The 25850-nt window shown below is 50.8% G+C and overlaps 1 protein-coding gene across 2 annotated transcripts in view; it reads right to left on the bottom strand.

Moving 5' to 3' along the window:
* The window catches only part of LOC142995388 (rho guanine nucleotide exchange factor TIAM1-like), a 41850-nt gene extending 16216 nt beyond the window's left edge, over positions 1-25634 (bottom strand). Inside the window, exons 1-7 of one of the 2 annotated variants that reach the window (XM_076146410.1) lie at positions 25470-25634; positions 6152-6243; positions 5124-6048; positions 3385-3841; positions 2917-3089; positions 2557-2781; positions 971-1156 (exon numbers count right to left, since the gene is read on the bottom strand). In XM_076146410.1, the coding sequence (XP_076002525.1) occupies positions 971-1156; positions 2557-2781; positions 2917-3089; positions 3385-3841; positions 5124-6038 (1956 nt within the window). In that variant the 5' untranslated portion in view covers positions 6039-6048; positions 6152-6243; positions 25470-25634. Of the gene's footprint in view, positions 1-970; positions 1157-2556; positions 2782-2916; positions 3090-3384; positions 3842-5123; positions 6049-6151; positions 6244-11118; positions 11453-25469 lie in introns of those variants that run through there. The other variant, XM_076146411.1, reaches the window with a different exon arrangement.
* Between the last annotated feature and the right edge of the window lie 216 nt (positions 25635-25850).

Here is a 25850-nt window from a genome sequence, read left to right as displayed (position 1 = left end):
GCGTTAGAAAGGGAAAACAGGTCATCGTCTTCTTCGTCAGCTGATGAAGAGGCATCTGCCGCTTGTCAGGCTGCTGCTGCTGCATCCATAAAGAATGCGTTCCTGAGTCGCACGCCTGGTTGAGTTAAAGAGCGAGAGGCTTCACGCAGGCCCGTGAGTGTGTGTGTGTGTGTGTGTGTGTGATGGAGAGTGAAGCTGCAGACACGGAGCCGTCACGTCCCATTCACACACCGGCAGCAGATGCATTCAGACGCTCACACAAAGTGGCATTTCTGGCTCCTCTGGAAGTAGAGTCGCTTGTAAACGCTCTTTAAAAACACGCAGCAGTGAAACAGAGACACAGTGCCGTGCATAGAGACAGGAAGGGCCCCCTCCTGTCCCCCCCCCCCCCCCCCCCCTCATCATATACAATTGTTCTGCCGCTTTTGTGGTTCCGTCACCCTCTCACAGCTCTTTGGGACAGAGTGCTGATACAGACGCTCAGGGGAGGAGGGGAGATGAGTAAATTAGAGAGGAGTGGAACCCAAACGGAGCCGAGCAGAGAGCTGATAGAAAGTGTCTCTTTTGTTCGGCAGCCCACCCTGTGATCTCAACAACCACCTCCTCTGCTGCGCTGCGTCGGTGGATGGAGATGGAGAGAGAGAGAGACAGGGGGAGAGAGAGAGAGAGGGAGAGAGAGAGAGACACACAGGGAGAGAGAGAGAGAGAGACAGAGGGAGAGAAAATAGGACCTCACTGATCTCCTGACACTTCTCTAAAAACAGCAGAGAAATCGAACATAATGCTCTCCTGTGCCGACGACCGCTTTTAGATGTGGAGTGCAGCCAACATACCTCCAACAAGGAAAACTTTATACTTTAGTTCTGGGAGCCATGGTTACCGTCCTGACCTCAACCAAACTCCATCATGATAACAGAAGAATGGAGGACATTTAAGGAGACAAGGGGAAACAAAAAGGAGGGATAAATACCAAAGCGTGGAAGGAGGAGACGGAGAAGATGCCCAGCCGGCCCATTGCCAGCTTGGTGGGGCGGGAGGCGAAGGCCAGCAGGCGTTTGGGGTTGGGCAGCTCGCCGCCCTGCAGGCTGGCCAGGTAGCACCTGAAGCGGAACAGGTCCATGTGAAACTGCTCCAGGTTCTGCTCCCACAGGAAGATCTGCAGAGTGAGAACACAACAACAACAACACGTCCAGTCAGCTGATAGTTTTCACGAGTTTGAGACATTTTGGAGATTCTTCTTCCTCCCATCTCCCAGAAACTGTTACCAGCTCGCTCCGGCCGCTGCCAGCCTGAACTCCCAGCCTGACGCTCTGATGTTTACTGGGGCAGTGGAGCAGCACATTGTCATTATTCACTGAGCCGTCGTCGTCGCCCCCCTCCTCCCCCTCCTCCCCCTCCTGGTCACAGCCCTGTCCTGGTCTTTGGAGTTGGCGACCGGTGCCACGCTGGAAGACTGCGCCCGGCTGCCAAGTAGCCCAGAGACCAGGATGAAACAAAAGCCCACATTCCGCTGGCGGACGGAAGGCTGGGAACGTTTCAGCTTTCCGAGGTAGCGGGCAGGTTTCCATTCAGCCGGGCACAATGTGAAACCCGACGCTGCCAAACCGTGCGGCCCGGCCCGGCTCTACCTAACGGACGGCACAAAGGCCATCTGATCTCCCCTCTCTGTAAACACACCTATCAAAACACAATATGAGCTTTGCAATCAATTGAGGAAATGGCAAACGGATCGAGCGGTGCCAAGTGCATGACAGCTTTAAAAACGCAAACACACACACAAACAAGCAGAGCGTTTGCCAAGAGGTGTGTAGCGTCAGCAGCCTCCAGCGGGCGATGTTACAGGATCGGTTATTTAATCTCTTAATCGCTCCCCTCATGTTTTTAACATGTGAAGAAGTTGCGGATGCTGAAATGTTTGCACACGATGTCTGTGATTAAGACGAGCTAACATCACGTCTGAGCTCACAGCTGGGGAACAGACAGAGCTCAGAGGACGAGACGGGTACTGTCTGGTCCTCAGGCGAGTGTGAGGGTCAGCCTGGACTCTGAACGGGTCAGGGAGGGAGAGGAGGGAGGAAGGAGAGGCACTTTGAAAGACTTCACTACTGGTTTGCAGAGAAAAGCAGGAAATCCTCACTATTTACACACACACACACAGAGAGAGAGAGAGAGAGAGAGAGAGAGAGAGAGAGAGAGAGAGAGACAGAGACAGAGACAGAGACAGAGAGAGACAGAGAGAGAGAGAGACAGACAGAGAGAGAGAGAGAGAGAGAGACAGAGAGACAGAGAGACATACAGAGACAGAGACAGAGAGACAGAGAGAGACAGAGACAGAGACAGAGACAGAGAGACAGAGAGAGACAGAGACAGAGAGAGACACACAGGGAGAGGGAGAGAGAGAGACAGGGAGCGGGAGAGACAGGGAGAGAGAGACACACACACAGAGAGGGAGAGAGACAGAAAGAGAGAGAGAGACAGAAAGAGAGAGAGAGAGACAGAAAGAGAGAGAGAGAGAGACAGAGTGTGTATGTGTGTGTGTGTGCATAAAGCCTTCACCTGATCCAGGATGGTCTTCCTCTTCTTGGTGTCGGTGACGGCAGACAGCTGCATGTCTCCCATCTTCTTCATCTTCTCGTCCATGTCGATCTTCTGCTCCAGCTTCTTGATCTCGGCGCGCAGCAGGCGCACCGTGTCGTCTCGGTGGTGTTGCCGGGCGACGGCGGTGGCGCACGCCGAGTGGATGGCGGTGATCCAGTTCTCCAGCTCCGTCTGGCTGCAGGTCTGAGCGAGGAGGGACAGAGGGTCAGAGGTCACAGAACACAAGGGGGGAGGAGTCTGAACCCGTCTGAGGGGAGAAACTCATTAAAGAGGAGAGTTAAAGTGTAGAAAAGGAGAAGAAGAGAGTGATGAAAGTACCTGGAAGAGGAAGGCGTCCCCCAGAGAGTTACTGAGGCAGAAGACAAAGTCCTTCTTGGGATGCTCGGGGACGGCCTGGACGATGCTGTTCTCTGCCCAGATGGCGTGCTTGGCAATGCTGTTGTGGTCGATGCCCGAGCGCCCGTCGGTCTCGTAGAAGAACAGAGTGCAACCTGAGAAGCCAAGATGAAGAGCGTCAGTGTGTGTGTGTGTGTGGGTGTGTCTATCTGCAGTGAATTAAAGACGATCATGACTTAGAGAAAAAGCAGATTTACTAAAGCAATTTCACTCTGCTCTCCAGTGGCCAACACTAAGAAGTGCAGCATGGCCGACTTACGGAGGAGGGAGGCAGCATCATCATCATCATCCTCACTGATTCAATCTGAAGTGCAGTCAGGTCTCTTAATCATTCATCCTGAGCTGTTTGCTGTGTAATGTTCATGAGTGTGAGTGAATGAACGTATGAACCTTTGAGTGAGACCCAGTAACTCTTCCACTTGCGCCTGGTGGCCGACTCCACCTTCTTGTTCTTCTTATGGACCAGGAAGTTCTTGACGGCGAGCCTCCCGGCCTTGCGCACCATCCCCTGTGCCACGCTGAGCAGCACGTCAGACTGGTAGGCGGAGCTCACGGTGCTCTGCTCGTCGCTCAGCGCCGACCCCGCCTCCTCCAAACTCTCTGTCTGGCAGGAGCTCATCTCCAACTCCTGCCTGAAGTTCTCGTAGACGCCCTGCACGCCCTCGCTGGCCGCGCCCCCGCTGCTGCTGCCGCTGTCGCTGCCGGCGAACAGGCTCCTGCCGGCCGCCGAGCACACGGAGAAGGAGGCCGACATGGTCTTGTAGCGGCGAGACTGGTGCTCCACTTCCACCGTCACCCCGTCGATGCCGCTGTCCTCGTACTCGCTGCCCTCGCCGGCCGTGACGTCCTGCAGCGCGGCGGGAAAACAAGACAGGTGAGACGGCATGTTGACCACAGCTTCTTCATCGCAACAACAAGAGCTACGCTGAGCAGAGACCACGCCGTCCCCGAGGACACGAGGGACAGAGCCGCGCCTCTACAGCCAACATGTCTCTGAGCAGAGCGTCTATAGGTCGCTCTGCTCAGATGCAGTAACTCAGAGTGTGTGTGAGCGCAGCCTGCCCTGCCTGTGGCACCGCGGGGTCTGACCCCCCCTCCTACACGGCCAAGGGCTCCTGGGAGATGAAGGGGGTCCCAGCGACCTCAGTATCTCCATCTGGTCACATGACCCAATCATGCTACGCTCCAGAGCTCCATTCACCCGTGCTGACACACACACACACACACGCTTTACTGTTACACGCCCGCACAGGCCTCACCTCATTATCATAACAAAGGGACGGAGGCATTTCAAAAGGGGGAGTGACTTTAAGCTCCCCCCCCCTCCTCCCATCAGAGCAGCAGGAAAACAACAGTTTCACGGGGAAACGACACATCGCTTCCCTGGCACAGGCCGGCGTTCTCCCTCTGCTCTTAATCTGTTCCTGCAGCTTATTATCTACTGTGTGAGAGGAGCCCAGGGAGGGGGGGGGGGGGGGTCAGCGTTAGGGAAGGTGATGTAACTGAACGACATTAAGATTCTGTCCAGCTTTTGATTCTACCCTCCTGACACACTCTGAGCAGACACACACACACACACACACACACACACACACACACACACACACACACACACACACACACACACACACACACACACACACACACACACACACACACACACACACACACACACACACACACACACACACACACACACACACACACACACACACACACACACACACACACACACACACACACACACACACACACACACACACACACACACACACACACACACACACACACACACACGAGCTCTGAGTGACACATGAACCTAGTACAGACACAGATCACACAGATGAGACCTCAATGTTGGAATAGAGAAGTCGGCTGAATCTGTGCAGCTTTAACTCATCTCTCCACTTTAAATCTGCTTTATTTAGACTGAATAACAGATCTGAGGATAAACAGCATGATGGCCTTCATCAGCTCCATCAAACATGAAGCACCCAGACTACTGCCTCATGTCTACAACCATAGTGTAACTACAATAACACACACACACCAAACATGCATACAACCTCAGAATCTCATGATTCTGTGTGTGACCTGTGAGTGATGTCATGATTGTGTGTGTGTGTTACCTGGATGGTCTGTGCTCTCCGGCCCTGCATGCTTGCACACATGGCGGCCTGGAGGCTGCCCTGCCCCTCAGACAGGCAGTGGGAGCGGCGGCAGGGCAGCGTGAAGGCGCCGTAGTTGTTCCCTTCCTCCTCAGGCGGGGAGATCATCTTCTCGTCCTCGCCCTGCCTGGCGGCCTTGCCGGCGTCCTGCCACTTGGCGTAGCGGCCGTGAGGTTGCCTGCGGGCCGGAGGGCTCTTCTGGTACAGCTGGTCCAGGGAGTTGGCCCGGTCGGCGGGGTCCAGCGCCTTCTCTTCCTTGGGGCTGGACTGGAGGTGGCCGTCGTAGCGAGCGAAGGCTCTGCCGTGGGCCGGGTCGATGATCTCCTCCGTGCTGGTCAGGTGCTCCTGACTGAGGTCGGACATGGAGAACTCCAGGCTGTCCTCCCGCCACATGTCTGCAGACTTTGACCTCTTCTTCTTGAAGCTGACGGACTCCTTGGTGCCGTCTCGGGCTTTCTGGAGGTACGTCACCTCTCCGTCCTGCGCCTCCTCGGCCGTGGGGCGGGGCAGAGTTATACGCATGGTGTCCGTGTGCACAGAGGGGTGGGGGGGCAGGTCGTTGTGGAAGGACATGGGCCGCAGGTTCATGGCCACGCGGTCCACCCAGATGGGGCTCCCAAAGTCGGGGAGGATATTTGTCTCATTGAAGGGCTCCAGGCCATTATCAGCCAGGGACTGAGGGATGCTGGGGGTGCTGCTGGAGCGTGTGCTGGTCTCTGAGTTCCTGTGCTCTATTTTCCCTGAGGAAGCATGTCGAGAGCGTCTGGACTGCTTGTTGGAGATGCGGAGAGAGCGAGACATGTGCTTGCGTGACAGATAGCCACGTTCGTTGCTGTAGAGGGCATGGTCCCCGTGCTGGCTCTCCACATTCCCCATGATTCAGAGGCTGAGGAGGAGCAGAGACACAGCAGGTAAACACACCGTCCATACAGGGAGGGGGCGCTGTGTAAGTCACAGCAGGAAGGAGACAACAGGCGGTGAAATGTTACCTGCAGGAGTGAAGAGTCTCTTCAGGCATTTTGTTGACTAATGGATCTTCAGATAGTTTGGTCCTGCAGCTTCCAGTGTGACCCACAGAGCTCTGAACACAGAGATGACAAGGAAACATCAGAATACAGCAGCTTGAACACACAGCAACTAAATGATACATGCAGGTGTGAGTGTTGTTGTCGTCACACACACACACACACACACACACACACATTCACATCATCAAAGCTCTGTGGCTTCATAAAGAAACCAAAAGATAAACGTTCTTTACTATTAAGAAGAAAGAGACTGGGAAGTGGAACTAGGAAATCAAGGGAGAAGGAAGAACCCATTTTATTTTGGTACCGACCGACCCGATGGTGGCGCTGTAGTAACCAGCCTCAGACATTTGAACCACGACTCTTAAAGCAACATTTACATCTCTGGACTCCCACAACTGAAGCAAACTAAGTGAACATGTGCCTTCACTACTCATGCAAAAAAGATCAAATCAACCAGATGGTGGCGCTATGACAACAGCAAACTTTTTGCCCATGACTTTGGATCTGGAGACAACAGAATTAAACATGTCTGTGTTTAAATGTCTTAATTCAGATATAAAGTCTCTGTAAACTCAAAGATCAACGTAGAATCAGACAGATTCAGTCCAAATCAAAGAGGATCCAGAGTTACAGGGACAAACATGAGCCTGATGTAGGAGGCCGGGTCCTGTTCTGACCCGTCAGAGTCCACTCGGCCCCCGTCAACACGCTCGGGGACTGAAGAGGACGAGGAGGACATAATGATGTGCGTGTGTGTGCAGTGATGGCCTGAGTGCACACCAGTTATTCACAACCGTCTATGTGCCGCTTGTTCTTTAGCTGCATCTGAGAGGACGGTGGAGCGAGAGTGGGGGTGTGTGCGAGTGTATGCATGTGTGTGTGTGTGAGTGTACGCATGTGTGTGTGTTCATACGCTTTCCCATACTGCACATTTGCCCTGCCTCCCTCTTTCTAAGTGCTTGTCCTCCTCCGTGCCTGGGATCATCAACAGATGGGACCACAGATGAACAGGCCTCTCTGTGGTTGTTGTTGTTGTCCCCCTCCCTCCCTGTCCCTCTCCCCTCCCTGTCCCCCCTTTAAGGACAGACCCTGTGGGGGGTCTTTGCATGTGAAGCGGCCGCAGATCGAGCGAGGAGCCCGAGCCTCCTCCTCTGCTGCTGCATGTGCTCCGGCTCCCTGTGAAGACGTTACATAAAGAGAGGCTGACCCCGTTTCTCTGCCTTACGTCGCTCCTCTCCCTCCTCCTCCTCTTCCTCCTCTTCATCTGCAAGCAGCACCGCAGTTTGTTTCTTATTTTATTCATAAGCGAGTGGAAGAGACACAAAGACAATAATGTCAGAGGAGCGAGGAGGGAAGGAGGGAGGACACGAGAAGGACACAGAGACATTAGAGCAGGAACGCTCCCAGGTTTATAGCTTAGCTCACGTGTTGGCCTTTGCATTCTTATATGTATAAAGATAAAGTTTAACAGCTCTGCAGATGTCGTTTCCCCCCTCACAGCCATTCTGTGGGGCCTTAAACATGTAAATACAGTGAGATACAGCTGTGCAGCCTGTGTGTACGGGGCAGCAGCGGGAACTATTTATAGAGCTGGCAGAGGTTCCAGCGCTAACATGATGTGAAATTGGCCAGAAATTAATTAAGACGGTCTGAAGCAGAGAGGTGGAGCTGAAGAAGGAGACGAGGTGGTTTCCTCTGATAGCTTAGAGCTGCAGACCGGCAAGCATGAAGGCAAACCGATCAATAGTCTTCATCAAAGAGGGAAACTGAGCCAAGGTTGGCCAGAGGAAAGAGTAAAACTGCAAACAACGGCTCAGACGGAACAAACCAGGGCAGATCATACCTCCACCAAGGCCCAACCAGTTCTCTCTCTCTCTCACACACACACACACACACACACACACACACACACACACACACACACACACACACACACACACACACACACACACACACACACACACACACACACACACACACACACACACACACACACACACACACACACACACACACACACACACACACACACACACACACACACACACACACACACGACGGAGGCTGCAGGTAATTGGGTCAGCGCCCGTTTTGGACCAGAGTACAGGACAGCAGAAGTTGTGTAGGAGTCGTCCATTAACGCTAATAAAATCCATGAGCGAGAGGAGAAGAGAGGCGAGGATTCCAAACACCCACAGACCCACAAAGAAGAATCGGCTCATTGTGACTCAGCGTGGCTTCACCACGGCGTTACTAGTTTACATCCAAGAGAGCAGAGAAGAAGAAGTACCGGGCTTTAGTGAGGAGGAGTAACAGCAGACGGGACAATGCTCCAAAACAAGTACAATCATATTATACTTCTTTAAACGTACACAAATATTAGCAATAAATAAGTTCAAGTAAGCTGGTGGACATACGTTTTCACTCAGTGTGAACAGATATGCTGCACCTAGCGAAGAATAGAACGGATCCATGTTTCTAAAGGAGCCCTCGAGCCCTAAACTAAAACAACAAACCAGGAGAATCTGCAGCACATTTCCACTTTAAGAGATTGTTAAACTCTTCTTCGCCTGTTTAATTCAGCGTTGTGCAGCTTTGTTTATGTTTAAACGTGCCTCCAGGCCGTCATCATGTCAGAGCTCTGCTTTACGACACTCAGAGTCGAGCTGAGGCCAAAGTTATTACCCAGAGAATCTCTTGGATGAAAACATGTTTAGGGTGTCGACTGAACTGAACAGAATCCGTGTTTACTTTAAAACACAATCCTCTCCTTTTACTCGCCACTCCGCAGAACTTTATTACACCGGCGCCGCTCCCAACCCGGCCTGTGACACCTGAACCTCTCGGGCGGAGCTCGGCACAGCGAGGGGCTCAGGTTTCCTCTCCCTGCCGCTGAGATGCGTGACAGGTAGATTTAAGGTCCTTTGTTATTAAAGGAGCACTTTAAAGCCTCGTATAGGTTTGACAAATATTTGGGCCTGTTGGAGCAGGAGCCAAACCCCCACACACACACACACACACACTCTCTCTCTCTGCTCCTCTGCTGCTGCCTTCAAGGCCCCCGGGACAACAAATGTCAGGGGAGGTGCTTTTATCATTTGAAGGAATTGTGAAATTCTTGCCCTGCGGCCGAAATGTGACTTATGGTCTTTCAAAAGGAGGCAGAACGCAGAGAGTGGAACACCTGGTCACACACACACACACACACACACTCATTCATCAACTCAACACGCAAACGGAGATGGATAATCAAAAAACGGAGGCGATGCAAACAAAGAAGCTGCATCTGTAAAGATATAAACTGGGTTTGACCTCCACTCCGTCTGATCTACTGTTGTTTTCTAAATCGTTCAGGGCTCAAAAGAGTCAAAAGCTGTTTGTTGTTGGAATGATCACACTGGGGAAAGGCAAGAATGCAGAGGGCCGACTAGTTACAAGCTCCAACACACACACCAACCCTGTAATCTACACACTCAGGCTCCTGGGATAATGACACAGGTAGTAGAGTGTGTGTGTGTGTGTGTGTGTGTGTGTGTGTGTGTGTGTGTGTGTGTGTGTGTGTGTGTGTGTGTGTGTGTGTGTGTGTGTGTGTGTGTGTGTGTGTGTGTGTGTGTGTGTGTGTGTGCTCATATTTCCACGCTCACACACCGAGTCAGTCGCCTCTTGGAAGCATCACATCCCTGGACTCATTTCAGGGCTTCCCTCGTGTGGTCAAGCGTTATTACAGGATCCAATATTCCAGAGGGAAATTTGGGAAAAGCACACAGGCTGAATCCATAATGTGTCCCAGCTGAACCACTGACAGGTTCACTTCCTTTATGAATGAAGCAAACCTCCTCCTCCTGTTAGCAGCTTACTATGAACCGTCACCGAGCCGGAGCGAGGAGCATTTCTCCTCACTCGGATCTGTCGCCGTAGAAACCCTGAATAGGCAGAGAACAGCTGGAACACGCGGCGCCTCCATTCATAATGAGAGCAGCTTGAGCTGTCATGAACAGCTTTACGCCGAGTCATGGAACAGACTGCATCGAGGAGCAACGGAGCGGCTAACATTCATTCAACCTCATTCAAAATGTTTATCTGCAGGAGATACAGAGGCTGGAAGTGTGAGCGGAGAGCTGATGAGCATCCAGAGCAGCACTGGAGCCGTTTAGAGAGAGTTTCACGTTACGTTTCTGCTAAATTGTGTTTTCAGCTCCGCTACATTCATGAGAGGGATGCAGTGAAGACGTGAGGTGGAGATGAGACCTCAGTGTGACCATGGGAGCTCCCACTGCATCACCTTTAGCTCCTGCTTCTATTTGGATGCATTCTACATTCTACCCTCATATTTCTGTATTCTTCGGTGGCGTCTGTAACATCTGGCTCCCGGCTGCTGAGGAAAACCAGACCTTTGACCCCATGTGACACATTTACTGTCATGTTTATTCACGTGAACGGTATAAGTGAGACCATAAATGAGACGGCTGTGGTCAAACACAAGCTTCAGCCATCATCAGACAGACGGACACAGGTTTTGCTTCCTACAACAACAGAACAAAGACTTAGAGAAGATGAAACTGTCATGTTGGTGCGACTGTCAGTGTTAAAAGCGTTTGTCCAAAGAAAACAGAAACTATTAAACCAAAAAACTGAACAATTGTCCCCACACAGACACACACACACACACACACACTAATGGTAAATACAAAAGCAACAGTGCGACAGCAAAAACTGAGCTCAGTCGTTTTCCCCTGCTGACTGAATTGATTTTGCGTTGCTGTGCGTGACCCCGTGACCCCTGTGACCCCAGGGCTCTGCGTGTTCATGCAGGACCGCCGCCTGCTGAGGACGCGTGTGTGAGCTGCATTAATAATTCATTAATTCCGGATGATTAAGTGCTTCTGTGGTGTCAGTGAGCTCAGATTTAAAGCCTAAACTCAAACCTTAGCCGGGTTTTGTTGCCCCGGTGTCGTTTGGCTTCAGAGCCGCCTGCCTGCCTGCCGAGCAGCAGCTGGCGTTGTTTGGCCTGGTAACACCTTTGTCCCCGCCGGTGTTTTCTCTGGGGCGCCGCTGTGTGCAGAGGCCGTCGCTTCTTTATGCATCTGCCGCTCGGGCCGAGGGTGCAACAGATGCTGCTGCTGCTCCGCCGGGTCAACAAAGCGACCATTAGAGAGAGGAACCCCAGGTGAACGCAGAGAGCAGCAGAAGCCCGGCACGGTTCTGCCTGCTCAGCTCGTTATTCTCCACACTGCACTCGGCCACAAGTGGATCTCTGAAATTAGCACTGCGACAAAATGTGAGCCTGAGCCAAAACCAGACGACTCCAAATCTCACTTTGACTTTAAAAGGGAAGTGGACTTGTTTTGTTCCTCCAAACTGCCTGAAAACAAAAACAGAAGAGAGAAGTTGTTCCTCTTTGCTTGGCTGAGCACTTTCGTCTCTTATCACCGTCAGCAATTTGCTTGACCGCAGAGACAAAGCCGAGGTGTGATCAGACTAACATCCTGCTCACACACACACACACACACTTAGCTCCTCATTGGCAAACCTTTGAAGTCTTTAAACAGCTGATAACTGGAGTGCTGCAGCAGGGTTACAGCAGGCGGGGGTGATCTGTGTGTGTGTGTGTGTGTGTGTGAGGGGGGGGAGTTTGGGGGTCTTGCGTGACTCTAAACCCCCAACAGGACAGCAGCAAATGGGCCTGTACTTGTTTTTGGATCTTGCAGACACAGAGACCACAGAAGGAAAGAATTCCCCCCCAGACAGTAATGGTAGGTGAAGAGTAAAGAGGGGGCGAGGGTCTGACAGCAGGTTCACCCTCAGATTCATCCTCATTACTGTCACACAGATAAACGCAGCTTTGAAGACGTTCAGCCTCAGCAGAACAAAGCAAAGCTGCCGTTTGATTCAAAAGCAAACTTCTCAAAAGTTAAAGTTACGTTGTTTTCACTCCACTGAGTCAAAGCTGCAGTGACACTTTGATGTGAAGTCACAGCAGCACCGTTAATCACACTGAAGGACAAATGATGCAGCGATTAGAGCAGAATCAGAGACGAGCCTCAGCTAAATGCTCAAGTGTGTAACTGTATATCCTCCTATTATCTCTCAATCTTGCATTAGACTTGAGTCAATACCCTCACATGTCTCACTTTAATGCAGCAGGAGTGAAGGGTTCTAATCCCGCTCACAACAACGAGCGACTGAGCCGCAGTGCAGTGAAGAGACGCTCAGATCAGTGAGGAGCTTCAGTCTGGATGTTTCCCTGTGACGCTCGTGTAATGAAAAAGGGGCTGAAGTCTCTGGTGGCTGTGGTCAGGATGTTTGGACGGACACACACACACACACACACACACACACACACACACACACACACACACACACACACACACACACACACACACACACACACACACACACACACACACACACACACACACACACACACACACACACACACACACACACACACACCTTCTCACAGTCTGGAGCTGTAGTGGCAGTGAAAAGGTCTCTCCTGGAGACGAGCTGCACAGAACATCAGCATTCGCCCTTACATGCCTCACATTCCAGACACACACACACACACTCTCTCTCTCTCTCACACACTCGATGGTGACAGAGTCTATTCTGCCATCAACCTCATCAATACTGGGAGCTCCCCAGTTCCCAGAGCACTTTCCTTTTGTTTTGTGGGGTTTGGTTGCCATGGCGTCTGTGAGCATCATACACACACACACACACACACACACACACACACACACACACACACACACACACACACATCAGCCCAGCGTGATGGAGATGCAGAACAGCTGGGAGATGAAATTACAAACTTATGAGTGATTACTGAAGTCGACACTATTTGGCAGCGTCTCCTCCGGGGATTCCCTCTGGTGTGTGTGTGTGTGTGTGTGTGTGTGTGTCTCGTCTCCGTCCCTCTTTACATCGAAACCTAACTTGAAACTGAGCCGTGTGCAATAGAAACATGGTCAGGTTCAGCCTCACTCAGCCTCAGTCAGCAGACTTCCACTGAGCTCAGGCGTCCTTGTGTAACCTTCACTTACACTAAATTAAAGCTCGACCCAACGTCCCTTCCTAACTCGCTTAGACGGGACGGCAGAAAGCTCCACGCCAACAGCACCGCATGCAAACTGAGCGACGCCATTCATCTGCAGTTTCCCCATGGCGACAGCAGCAGCAGCAGCAGCAGACTCGTCCCCTTCCCCTCCGTGTCCCTGTGCTGGCAGCGGCAGAGACGGGATGCCAAGGACGCGGAGGAGCTGGAAACGTGTTCTCTAATCTGGTTAACTCAGGATGTGCTTCCACAGAGGCGACCATTTCCTTCCAGGTCAGCGAGTGGGAATACCAAGCATGGCCTCAGTTAGCGCGTGTGTGTGTGTGTTTGAGGAGAGGGACACAATCCAATCTGCACTTGAAAACCCATCTGGGTCGGTGTCAAGCCCCGTCTCCTTCATCCCCATCCCAGAATTAACGAGCAGGGAATAAACAGATTCAGTTGCATGAAGGGAAGTGAGCCTCATCCCAGCAGACAGACTCATCCTGGACACAAGAGACACATACTTTCCAAATAAAAAGTTTTCCTAACCCTCTTAAGGGGATTTCCTCCATTTACAAACTGGCTGATGAGATTGCGATCAAACTTCCATCAGTGATTGAAGAGCTCAGGACGACTCCCTCTCTCTCTCCCTCCCTCCTTCTCTGTCTGTCTCTCTCTCTCTCTCCCTCTCTGTCTCGCTCTCTTCTCCGTGGGCTTAACGGTGAAACGCCCCCGGAGCTCCCCACCTCGTCGCTCCCATGTGCGCCGAAGCGGAACCGAGCTGAATCCGGACACACATGATTACACAAAGCTGGACGGAGAATGTGTCCGTTTGCTCCCAGCGCAGGAAAACTCCTCTGCTGCCACGGAGAGAAGTCGGAATTCAACTGGAATCCTCTGTGTTTCCTACTGCAGGCTGAGGCACCGGGCAGCACTTGAATGCCTCATTCTGTTTATCAAGATAAGACTTGAACTCAGATCTTTAATTATTTGTAATAGTGACGGCCTATTAAAAGCTTGTTGGTCGAATGAAAAAAAGTCAGAACAGCGGTGAAAAGTTCAGAAAATTGTCACTTAAATTGCATTTTTCTCCATTAATAGATTATAATCCAGGTTACATCTCTAAAACTGATTAATAATGATAGTTTAACATGTAACTAAAATAATCCAGCCTCTTGTTTACTGTAAAACAAGAAGTTTGCCTTTCTAAATTTGTTGAAATCTTCATCTGCCATCAAACTGCTTAATCAGCAGACCTTTGACTTTTATTTCAACACAAAATGAGAAAAACACACTTCAAAAAAATATATTCTGACAAAAACGAAAGTCTGAACATTTGACGTCATGCAGAAGAACAAAAGCAAGATTTGTGATTTCATGATTAGATCAAAGCAGCAGAGATGAAAGGTTTGCAGTCTGAACTCGGCGCCATTAAAGCCAATTAGGAGGCGGCCAAAGCTTAACAGAAACACACACACACACACACACACACACACACACACACACGTAATCAGGTAACATTCTGTGAAATATGATTCAAAACGTTTTTGGCACCAGTGTGTGAAGATCAGAGCCAAATGAAATAAAGAAGCGGAGCCTGAAGGAGCCAGGATGTGGAGGATCAGAGTCAGAGTCACGCTGAGTTTCCCCCTCATGTTCAAGCGAAGTGACCCAACGACTCGCTGATCTCAGATGAACATCAGCGATCTAAACCGTTTCACAATCTAACCTTTGTTCCGCTCCACACTGAGCCTTCTGACACGGAACCACGCAGACCAAACTGTGATCACACTCACTTTCCCCAGGAGAATAACTTTGTTAGGTCAAATTCAGACCCGCGCTCACGCCGCACGTGATCTTCATCAGCCGGCTTTCAGAAAGGGGGGGAGAGAGAGAGTTTGTGGAAGCTTTAAGAGCGAGACGCCGACCTTCTGTCCTGCTAAGCCTCCAGCAGTCGATACATTTCCATAACTATGACACCAGATGACGGATTGACGCCTCCTCTGCACCGCAGGAGTCACGCCGGGCTCTCAGAGCACAAAGCCCCGATTTGAAATGAACTCGCACGTCACAGAGTCCTCCAGCTCCCCCCAGGATGCACTCCGTTGATGCTCCTTGACTTTGACCATCTCTCCTATTTGCAATTCATCATATCTCTCTCTCTCCCCCTCTCTCTCTCCCCCCCCTCTCGCTCTCTCTCCATCCCAAACGCAGCACCGCGGCCGCCGCTGCTGCTGCTTTGTCATTACAACGACGCAGACACAGGCAGCTTTGTTTCTCTGTGGCAGTAATCGAGAGCAACACAATGGCTCAGCGCCTGTAGTTGTTGGTAAAGTTGTCTCTCACACACACACACACCCACCAGTGTTACAGGTACAAACACGTGCCCCCCCCTCCCCCCCCAAACAGACTGAAGCCCCCAGGAGAGCAGAACACAAAAAGCAATAAAACAGAAACTGAATGAAACTGCTGAGGCCAGAAACTCCTCAGATAATAAAGCAGAGACGTTTACACACTCACTCAGAGAGATTCATGAGGCTGGGGCTGTACTTTACACAACATACTAAAGGGTGAAAACTACATTAAAAATACAACACGTGAAGGCCACACACACACACACAGCTGCCCGGCTAATGTGTGACTAAACAGCTCTTCTGCAAAGTGGGAGGCTGGAGAGCCATTTGTCTCTGTTATCTTTACACACACACACACACGCACACACGCACACACCATGTACAGCAGCGTACCTTATTGTTTACAAGCAGCACGGGTCACTCCTCTGCCTTCACAGACAGATAAATCCAAACATCAGTTAAAGCTCCACACACACACACACAGGCGACTGATGATCCTCCTGCACGTCCACAGCTGACTGACTCCTATCTGCAGGGATGAGTTGAGGAACTGAGAGAAGGAGGGGGGAGTGCCTGTGTGTAACCCCCCCCCCCTCCTCCTCCTCCTCCTGCTGACTCTCTCACACTCTGCACTCTCCTCCTCCCTCCTCCCTTCCTTCCCTCCTCCTCCTCCTCCTCCTCCTCCCCCCTGTACAAACCCTCTGCCAGCAGGAATGTGAGTTCCCTCCCTCGTCTCCTCTTTAATTGCCCCTCCACCCCCCTGAGAGAGGCATTATGTTATCTGACACACCTTTAAAAACACAACAGATAAGACTGATGGCTCAGATTACACAGCAATCTTTCACACAAAAAAAGAAAAGAACCAACATTAAAGCAAATAGAAACGACATCATAATCTTCTTCTAGATTTCTGGGCTTTGATTTGATTTTTAATGAAAGGGCGAAGGGAAATGGAATCAGAGGTGCATGATGGGATGAAAGGTTGTGGCGCATAATTTGGAACACTCAGCAACACTTCCATAATGGACCTGTGAGCCAGCGAGAGAGCGAGAGGGTGAAAGGCTGGACCGCTGTTGTCATAGCACCGGCGATGTCGTGCGGCTACCGCGTAAGCAGCGACAGCGGCGCCGGATTCATTTTGCCATGATGGAGCGGCGGAGGGAACAGGGGAGACAGCGAGAGAGAGAGAGACAGAGAGGACAGAGAGAGAGACAGTGGGAGGGAGGGAGGGAGGGTGTTGGTTCAGCCCAGAGCTGCAGCCTACAGTACATCTCCAGCTCCAGGATCTACTTTGCATACATGACCCGAATGAAAACACGACACGGGCCAGACGAGGTGAGAAAGCAAGGAGAGAGGAGAGGAGAGAGAGAATCAGAGGGGGAGAGAGAGGAGGAGTATTTGCCGTGTCTAGACTGGGTGATGACTGTAGAGGAACCACACACACACACCACTGTGGTCAGTCTGACTTCCTGTGCTGTCATGGTGGAGACCGTCCATACTAAAGCCTTCAGTGCTTCATTAGAGGGGGAAGGGACTTCAGGTCCAAACCAGTCGATGCCACACAGGTGAGCTGCAGCTAGGCAGAGGGCTGAGCCGGCCAATAGCCTCGTTTCTATTAATTAAACTATTCCTCAGGACAACACACACACACACACACGGGGGAACTCATTATTTACACGCTTAAGTACAGAACATAAATGCTGATGTGACTGATCTCTGTGTTCCATTCTTGTCATTGTAAACGAGTCTGTGAACTCTCTCACACACACACACGCACACGCACGCTTCATCTCTCCATTTAGGAGCCGATCGACTCGGACATCGACGGCACGCTCAATACTGCGGCGGAGTGATTTGTCAGGTGAGCCTAACAGCTGCAGATCCCTGGAACACCTCAGAGCGCAACGCTGCCAATCACCTGCAGCAGAACAGAACATGGAGGAGAAGCTGAGGGAGGAAGAGCGGCAGGATGTGACTCCCTACACCCCGCCTGCTTCACCTCACAGGGAGGTTTGCTACACAACACTTCAGCCTTTTGTTTAGCAGAAACACACTGCAGGTAGAAAAGATGAAACCTCCTGGTGGCGTCTCCATGTTTCCTCCTGAGGTCTGATTGGATGAAGGGGATTGTGTTTGCTAACGTGCACAACAGAACAAAGTGAGACGTTAAATGTTTGGATTATGTCGTCATGTTAGGTCGTCCTGCATTATAGAGCAGAGAGACTCCAGGGGGGAGGAGGGGAGGGGAGGGGGGGTGAAGCGCCTCTGGCAGAGATTAGCGCTCAGATGCTTCAGTCCACATTGGTTGACGCCGGCTCAGAGGAGATGCAGAGGGACGAACCTTCACGCTGCTCCTCATGCGTCTCCACTCTGGGCTGTGACTCCAGGGCAGGCGTGGTTTTACATCATCATGTTGCCTCAGCTGCCAGTCTGAGCTCCACTCTGCGTTTCTTATTCCTCTTCACTGTGAGTAAAGCTCTAAACGTTCTCCTCTCTATCTGAGCAGAATGGCAGTTGTGTGATCACAGCAGGGGGCCATTCTGAGTCCAATTAAGACCTTTACATGCCTGAATACATCAGTGAGCCATCGCATCAAGCCAGTCTGTCTGAGTGAGCAAACTTACATTCATGCCATTCCAACCTCATTAAGAAGAATACATGACGTTTGGAAATGACTAACTACTGACACACACACACACACACACACACACACACACACACACACACACACACACACACACACACACACACACACACACACACACACACACACACACACACACACACACACACACACACACACACACACGAGACTTGTGAGCGTCTGTCTCTGCCTAGCACCTCTGTACACACACACACACACGTCCTCACCAGCTGACTGAAGCAGCAGCTCCAGGCTCCACAGCAGAGACGTGTCAGACAGCTGATGAGCTCAGCGTAAAAGAGACCAAACCCAGGATCCAAACCCTTTAATGCTTTAGACATTTGGGCTTTTATTTCCCCAGAGGAACGCTAGGATTCGATCCGGCCTCATGCGACCCAGAACGGGATCAGCGAGCAGAGAGATTAGATGAAGGACGTGAGCAGAATACGCTTTAAAACTTAACTTCCTCTAACAGTGAAGGCTGTGGACAAGCTGAAGAAGATCTGGTCCTTTCAGAGCCAAACATGTCCTGGTAGGCCGACGCCTCTCCATCCTGCTCCTGGGCCAAACTCCCCATCTCTCCCTGGATCTGAACACACCTGATGTAGATAATCAAGCGTGGGTGGAGCAGGGAGGGGTGGGAAATACGCGGTGCTGGGCCCCCCCGAGGACCAAAACACACGTCCGCCCCCCACACGTATTAAATAAAGATCAGTTAATAAGCGACTACACTGTGGACTGTTAAAGGAATTCTAAATGCAGTACTGGAGTTACGTAGCCAGAGATGTGACATTCCGCGGCGCCGTAACATCCGATTGAGCCCGAGCACCATGAACGCTCCCTGAGGAGGCTCGTCTGAATACAGAGCGCTGGTGAAAAGTCCTTTAGTCCTTTAGCTGTGCCACAGACGAGACAAATTGTTGTTAGGCAAAGCTACAGCCGACACAATAGCACAGAAAAGAAAAATGCAAATGCGACAGCCGACATTTAGCAACGCCGCGTAAACACGACGCAACAAGTCCAGAGAGACGAGAGCAGAAGGCATCAAACGGCGACGGGGAGAACAATTAAGCAGCCAGACTCAGAGCGCTCTGCGTCTCACATCATTGAATTCACAATTAACAAACGTACAGTACAGGGAGAGAGCGGCGTTCTGTATTCTGACTGTGTTCTCCGTCTGCTGGTTCTAATTGTATTCGCAGCACTGCAGACAAAAGCTTCTGATCTATAAATACAAACTGCAAAGTGCCTTCTGCTGTTAAAACAAGGAGGTCGGCCCTAAGAGGGGTTGGGTTCAACATAAGGTGCCTGAATGCAGCATCCATCGCCACCAGGGTTCAAGTGTTTACTCTTCCTCTCGATGCTCGTCCCTGTGGCGTTCCTCACAGGACACACACACACACACACACACACACACACACACACACACACACACACACACACACACACACACACACACACACACACACACACACACACACACACACACACACACGAGAACACAGTGTACAACCAATATCTAAAGAGAAGGAAACACGCAACGGTGACGTAAGGCGTGAAAGCCGTAACCCCGGCCGGGGCAGAGATCATTAGCGCCGCACACCAGCAGGTCTGCAGCAGCCAGACGCTCCTCAAGAGTCGACATCAAAGACGACCGTGCAGAGAGAGGAATCGTTTAGAATGCAGGAGGAGAGCCGGGAACGACGGGGCGGGACTCCATGCAAGGAGCTCAGGTGGCTGCCTGGGCTGAGGTATGAAGTGTGTGTGCGTGCGTGTGTGGAGGAAAGGGATGCTGGAAGAGTTGAAAGGATGACATCGCTTGATTCGTGCCACCTTGTACTTTTGTAATATTGGACTTTTTCCAGTTACGATTGATCGATCCTGGTCCTCATTATGATGCTGGAGGAATAGTTCAGTTCGCTCAAAAAGGTGAAGAAAGGTTTGAAAAAGTTGGAGAACTAAAAGTGTGAGGGGTTAAACATGAAATCCATCCAAATCCATCCAAATGCAGCAGGACAGTTGGTTGTTCTGCTACTTTTCCTTCTGATTACTTCATTCCAAACAGGAGCATTGATCATAAAGGAGTCCTTTACTCTAAAGAACACTGCCAACTCTTGTTTACTTCACTTATGTTGAGTTTCCCCTTGTAGTGTTCCAACTTTGACTCCAGGGTCTGAGTTCTTCTCCCACATCGCTTTATCCAGAGTCAAACTCAAGCAAACTCAACATGGAGGAGGAGGAGGAGGAGGAGGAGGAGATGTTTGTGTTTATGATTGATGGCACGGTCACGTTAACCCGACTCCCTCCAAAGTGACTCACACCCTGGGTGGTTTGGAGCACTTAGTATCTATTATTCATCCCAAACCACGAGGCTCCTTATGGAGTGCCGTGGGGCCGACCGGCGTCACGCCACTCCTACCTTCCTGCTCGTGGCGCCAGGAGCAGCAGGAGCGAGGCGAAGCTCTGACGCGGCTTCAGCGCGCTCGACTGTCACGTCTCCAGACCCCCCCACGACCGGCGAGGAGGAGAGCGAGCGAGCGACCGAGCCATCAGCTGCTCCACACGTGCAGCGAGGAATAGAAGCTCACTGTAACCCGGAACAGAATTCACTTGTGCAACGCCGCCGCCGCAACTTTGGCTCCGGAGCGAGATTCATTGCTCCACAGCTCAGGCAAGTTGAAAACATTTGTGGGAACGCTGAGCGGCTCCCTCCCTCGCTCGCCCCCTCTCTCTCTCTCTCTTTCTAGGTGAAAGCCACAGGATTCTGCCTCTTCATTCTCAGCTATGATCAGAATGCAAATCTAGGTTTGTAATAATTTATGAGGAAGATCGCGTCTCCATTACGCCTGGAAGTCGAGCTTGGAATCCAAAACATAAACGCACACAGCTGAGGTGGGCCAAGCTTTCAGGCCTCACACACACACACACACACACACACTCCAGGTTTGGCCTCTGCTTTCTAAGGATACTAAATTAAATGCTTTCTCACATTCTAGAGAGTCCTGCAGTGAGGATGAGTGCAGCTCTGCTCCAGGGAGTCGTCCCCTGGAAAACATCCCACATCTAATGTTGGCAGGCAAAGTCGTTTAGATGTTTCTCCAGTTTTTGTCGGCTGTCAGCATGTTGAGAGTTTGAGACTGAGACTGAGAGACACAGACACACACACACACACACACCAGAGGAGCGTTTCTGTAGTGGACAACACACAGCAGACAAACATGCAGGATCGTGTTAAGTGTGTGTGTGAAAACGTGTGGGAACCAGGATGAGAACTGTGAGTCACATGCTCAGCAACTTGTGGTCTCTACTCTCTACCAACAACAACACACTACTGCCCTCTGCTCACACACACACACAAGTCCACAAGCGAGGACAACAGGATTTCTCATTTCATGTGTCCATAGACGGTGGCAGGCTGAGCGATACGGCAGCACATCAATGCTCCTCACTAATAGAGACAGATGTCCTGTCAGGAGGAACAAGGAAAGACTCTGGGCTCCGACTCAATACGACACACACACGAACACAGAAGACGCAGAGAGGACGGGCCGCCTGTCCTTCATCCATCAACTTGAGCTGGAGAGGAAACAAAGCGCCATTCAGAGACAAACACCCTAAAGACGTCCTGCAGGAGACATAATGTGATTATTCAGTGTACATGTTTCATATGGGAGCGATAGAAGAAGAAGAGCCCGCCCTGCTGCCATATAAGGAGCCTGTTGTTCTGAGCGCAGGAGATAATTCTCACAAGACAAATTTGGCAATCAGCTCGTGCATTCAACATGTGAGTGAGGACCGAAGAGCACATGGAGAAGAAACACATGTGTACAACGCAACCGCTCTGTAACGGCGCTCTGGGTAGCGGAGCGGCAAGGCAACAGTTAAAGATAAAGACCGAAGCTGCCTAAAAACGATCCGAAACATTGGCAGACTGGGGCCTCCAAGTATTTAAAGGTTAACGTTGTTTATACTGTAAATGTCAGACGCAAAGACGAGGTCAGAGGTCAGGCCAACACACAACTTGACCCTGCGGTTCAGTATAAATCTGCTCATTCATTATGGAGGCCGTTAAGGAGCCATTTTCCTGCTTCATCCCAGAGCCTCAGTGTGGCTCAACACTCTCACTGCAATACCAACAACGGCCAGCGGGAGGCGGGAGAATGTCCGCCTTTGTTTGCTGTAGTTTCATATCTCTGCTTATTATTTACATATCAGACGTCCTCTTGTTATCTGAGCGCTTTGTGTTCAGACACAGGGCGACTACAAGAGGCAGCACCGGGCTTAAAATGAATGAACCAGCAGCAGAACAACACCGGCACCATGATATTAGGAGTACAAACATTAATTTGCAGTAATGAAGATGATGTATTCATTAGAGTCCGGGGAGGAAAGCATGACTGGATCACAGCAGTCTGGAGTCGTTCCTCACAACGAGCTCAACACCGGCTTCACTATTTACTTTGCACCATTTTGCAAATGAATGAAGAGTTATGTGCAAGTGGGATGAAGATGAATTATTCACACACACACACACACACACACACACACACACACACACACACACACACACACACACACACACACACACACACACACACACACACACACACACACACACACACACACACACACACACACACACACACACACACACACACACACACACACACACGAAGAATCAACAGTGTTTGATAGTACATTACTGCAAACACATCCAAGAACAAAGTCATGGATTGTACACAAAGCCCAACAAATTACCATCTGAATGTTCAGACATTCTTCTTTGCGTGACGCAGACACACACACACACACACAATCACTCGACCCCTGGACTGCCTGAAGCCGCTCCAACAGTATGAGACCTTTCAGATGGAGAACAACATCTTTAAAGAGCCTGGACACAAGCCAGAGGGAACCCCGACTAGTCCCAACTCGACCCCTGAAAAGACCAGAGAGAGAGAGAGGGAGACAGAGAGAGAGCAAGAGAGAGGGAGCGAGTGAGGTGTGTGTGCAGGCATGTCACACAGGTGGGCTCAGGTTTCCACCCTGAGGACATTGCAGGAACACTGAAGTCATTTTGCTGGAATATGCACATGATGGTTCTCAGGCCAACATTCAGGCCGTTGTTTGGTCCGCGTGGGCCGAACACCTTCAACCGCACAGACCTGCACCTTCTCTCCACTGAAGAAGAAACAACACACCACTGTTCCCTGGCTGCCTTTGTCAAGCCTCCACTTTACTCTTCTCTGGATCACTTTCACAACATCTTGCACTCATTTCTCTTTGCCACAACTACTACCTGATCCTATTTTTACATTTTCATAATCCGTTTGTGCAGCTGTGCAGACTTCACTGGTCAGTAACAACTCAGACTCTATTCTAACAGAATCCTGGAGCATTATTTTCACATCTGGACAGGAATCCCTGTTTCCATGTGGCGATGCTGGTAGAGGGGACTTCATCTGCTCCGCTCTACTTCCTGTCTCGGACCGGACTGGACCCGGCCCAAGAACAGACTTAAATTTGACTCGAGTGGTCTTGACTGCAGTTTTCCTAAAGACCCTCTGCTACTGGAAACAATTGCCTCTCTGTCGTCACCAGACAGGCGTCCATTGTGCTCCTGTATGGCTCCTTCATGCCACACACACACACCTACTGGAAACATGAGGTCAACAATTTCACTACATTATTTTGATCCCTATATTAAATTGGCCCTAATTGCCTCAGGGGGGGAAAATAAAAGATTAATATAGAGGACAAACTGCTGACTGTGTGGAGAAATACTCATGTAGTAAAGTCCCATAGATCCTGAACACGTCGCTGTGTGTAGTGATCCATGATGTCATGTTGAATAGCTTTAGGTTTTAACATTTGAGGATAACATTTCTCATAATGCATCAAGGCCTCGTGTGGAACAGACGCTGACCATCAGTCACACTGGGAACCCTCATGTCAACCATTATCTGTTACTTAGCATTTTGTTTCATGGTTAAAAGATCATTCTCTGTTGTGTCCTCTTATAATCTATTTTGTAAAGTAGAAGTACTTTGCAAAAAGGGGAATTCCAGAAGGGGGAAGTCAGCAATGTCACCTAAAGTTAATATGATAATCAGCCTCATCATGATCGAGTTAACCTGCAGCTCAGGCTAAGTCCATTAAAGAGCCCGATTATATAAAATCGGACACACACACACACACACACACACACACACACACACACACACACACACACACACACACACACACACACACACACACACACACACACACACACACACACACACACACACACACACACACACACACACACACACACACACACACGATGACATTAGAGCTTCATTCATGACAACCGCCTGAGGTCCTCTTGTACACATCTGAGGAGATTCCATAAATGAGCTACAGTATGAATATTCTACATTAATTGAGAAAACTTTCTTGGGAAACACCATTTGACCAAAGTAGAAATGTTCCTGTAAACTTTGAACACAAACAAACAAGGTATGGATTTACTGAGACAGATGTTTACAGCAATCAATCAAAACAATCAATCATTTCCTCACAGTTCCATGATGTGTTGCGTAACCTCCCAGCCCACCTGTGTTCACTTTGTGTCTGAATATTAAACACACACACGCACACAAACACATAAACACTGACGCTCCCCGGCAGAATGCAGCAACAAACTTACCACCAGAAGATCATCCAAGCTACACGCGTCACACACACAGAGACCTGCTGCACCGTGACACCTTACGGTCCTAACAGCGCGCAGCCCCCCGGACGCCTCCAGGTGACGCGTTCAGGTTCCAGCGCCTGTTTTTCTCGCACGTCTTGTTTCACATTATGCGTTGTGGATAGGAAAACAAACTGCGCGGCGGCTGCGCTGCGCATTTGCTGAGTGTTTGGGCCGGAGTGTGTATGTGTGTGTACATGGTGTCCACGCAGCTTAACCCTGTGTGTGTCCAGCATCACACACCGCTCAGATCCGCATTTTTATCGGGCCAAATCAATGATGTGTGAGCGGATCACTCCACCCGCTCCCCGGCCTGCGGGCTCATGTGCCGCCTCAGTGCGGCACCGAGCGGCACCGAGCGGATCAACTTGTATGATGGAGCGACGCGGTCATGCGTGCGGACGGCGCTAGGACCGCGAGGAGGCTGGCTCGGACATGTAGCTAAAGCATCACACACATGATTAACGCGGCGTGTTTACCGGCGTCCTCACGAACAAACGTACCTCAGCATCGCGCCCGTCGGGTCCGCAGCGGCCACTGGTGCACCGGACAACACAGCTTCCGTCTTTCGCATCACGTCCTCCGCCTCCGTGTCTCTGGATCCCGCCGCCTGTCCAAGGTCTGCCCGTCCGCGGACCATGCGTGTTGTGTCCACACGGTCGAGAGGCGGATCCGTCGGTCCTTGGAGACGGCGAGCAAGTGGATCATCAGAGTGCCACTTATGCGCTCACGGAGCCAATCAGCTGCGTGCGGTGACGTGGGAGAGACGCGCAGGATCGAGTGGGTTAGATATCAACCACAGTTGATATTTTCATCCGATTATGGATTAAATGACAGGTTGAATATTAAGATTATTGATGCTGTGACAGGGCCGGACCGAACGT

The sequence above is a fragment of the Genypterus blacodes genome, unplaced genomic scaffold, assembly GCF_046128005.1.
Source record: "Genypterus blacodes isolate CSIRO-AG114 ecotype Tasmania unplaced genomic scaffold, CSIRO-AGI_Gbla_v1 ptg000032l_1, whole genome shotgun sequence".
In the NCBI taxonomy this organism is placed as follows: domain Eukaryota; kingdom Metazoa; phylum Chordata; class Actinopteri; order Ophidiiformes; family Ophidiidae; genus Genypterus; species Genypterus blacodes.
This window is presented reverse-complemented; position numbering and strand designations above follow the sequence as displayed.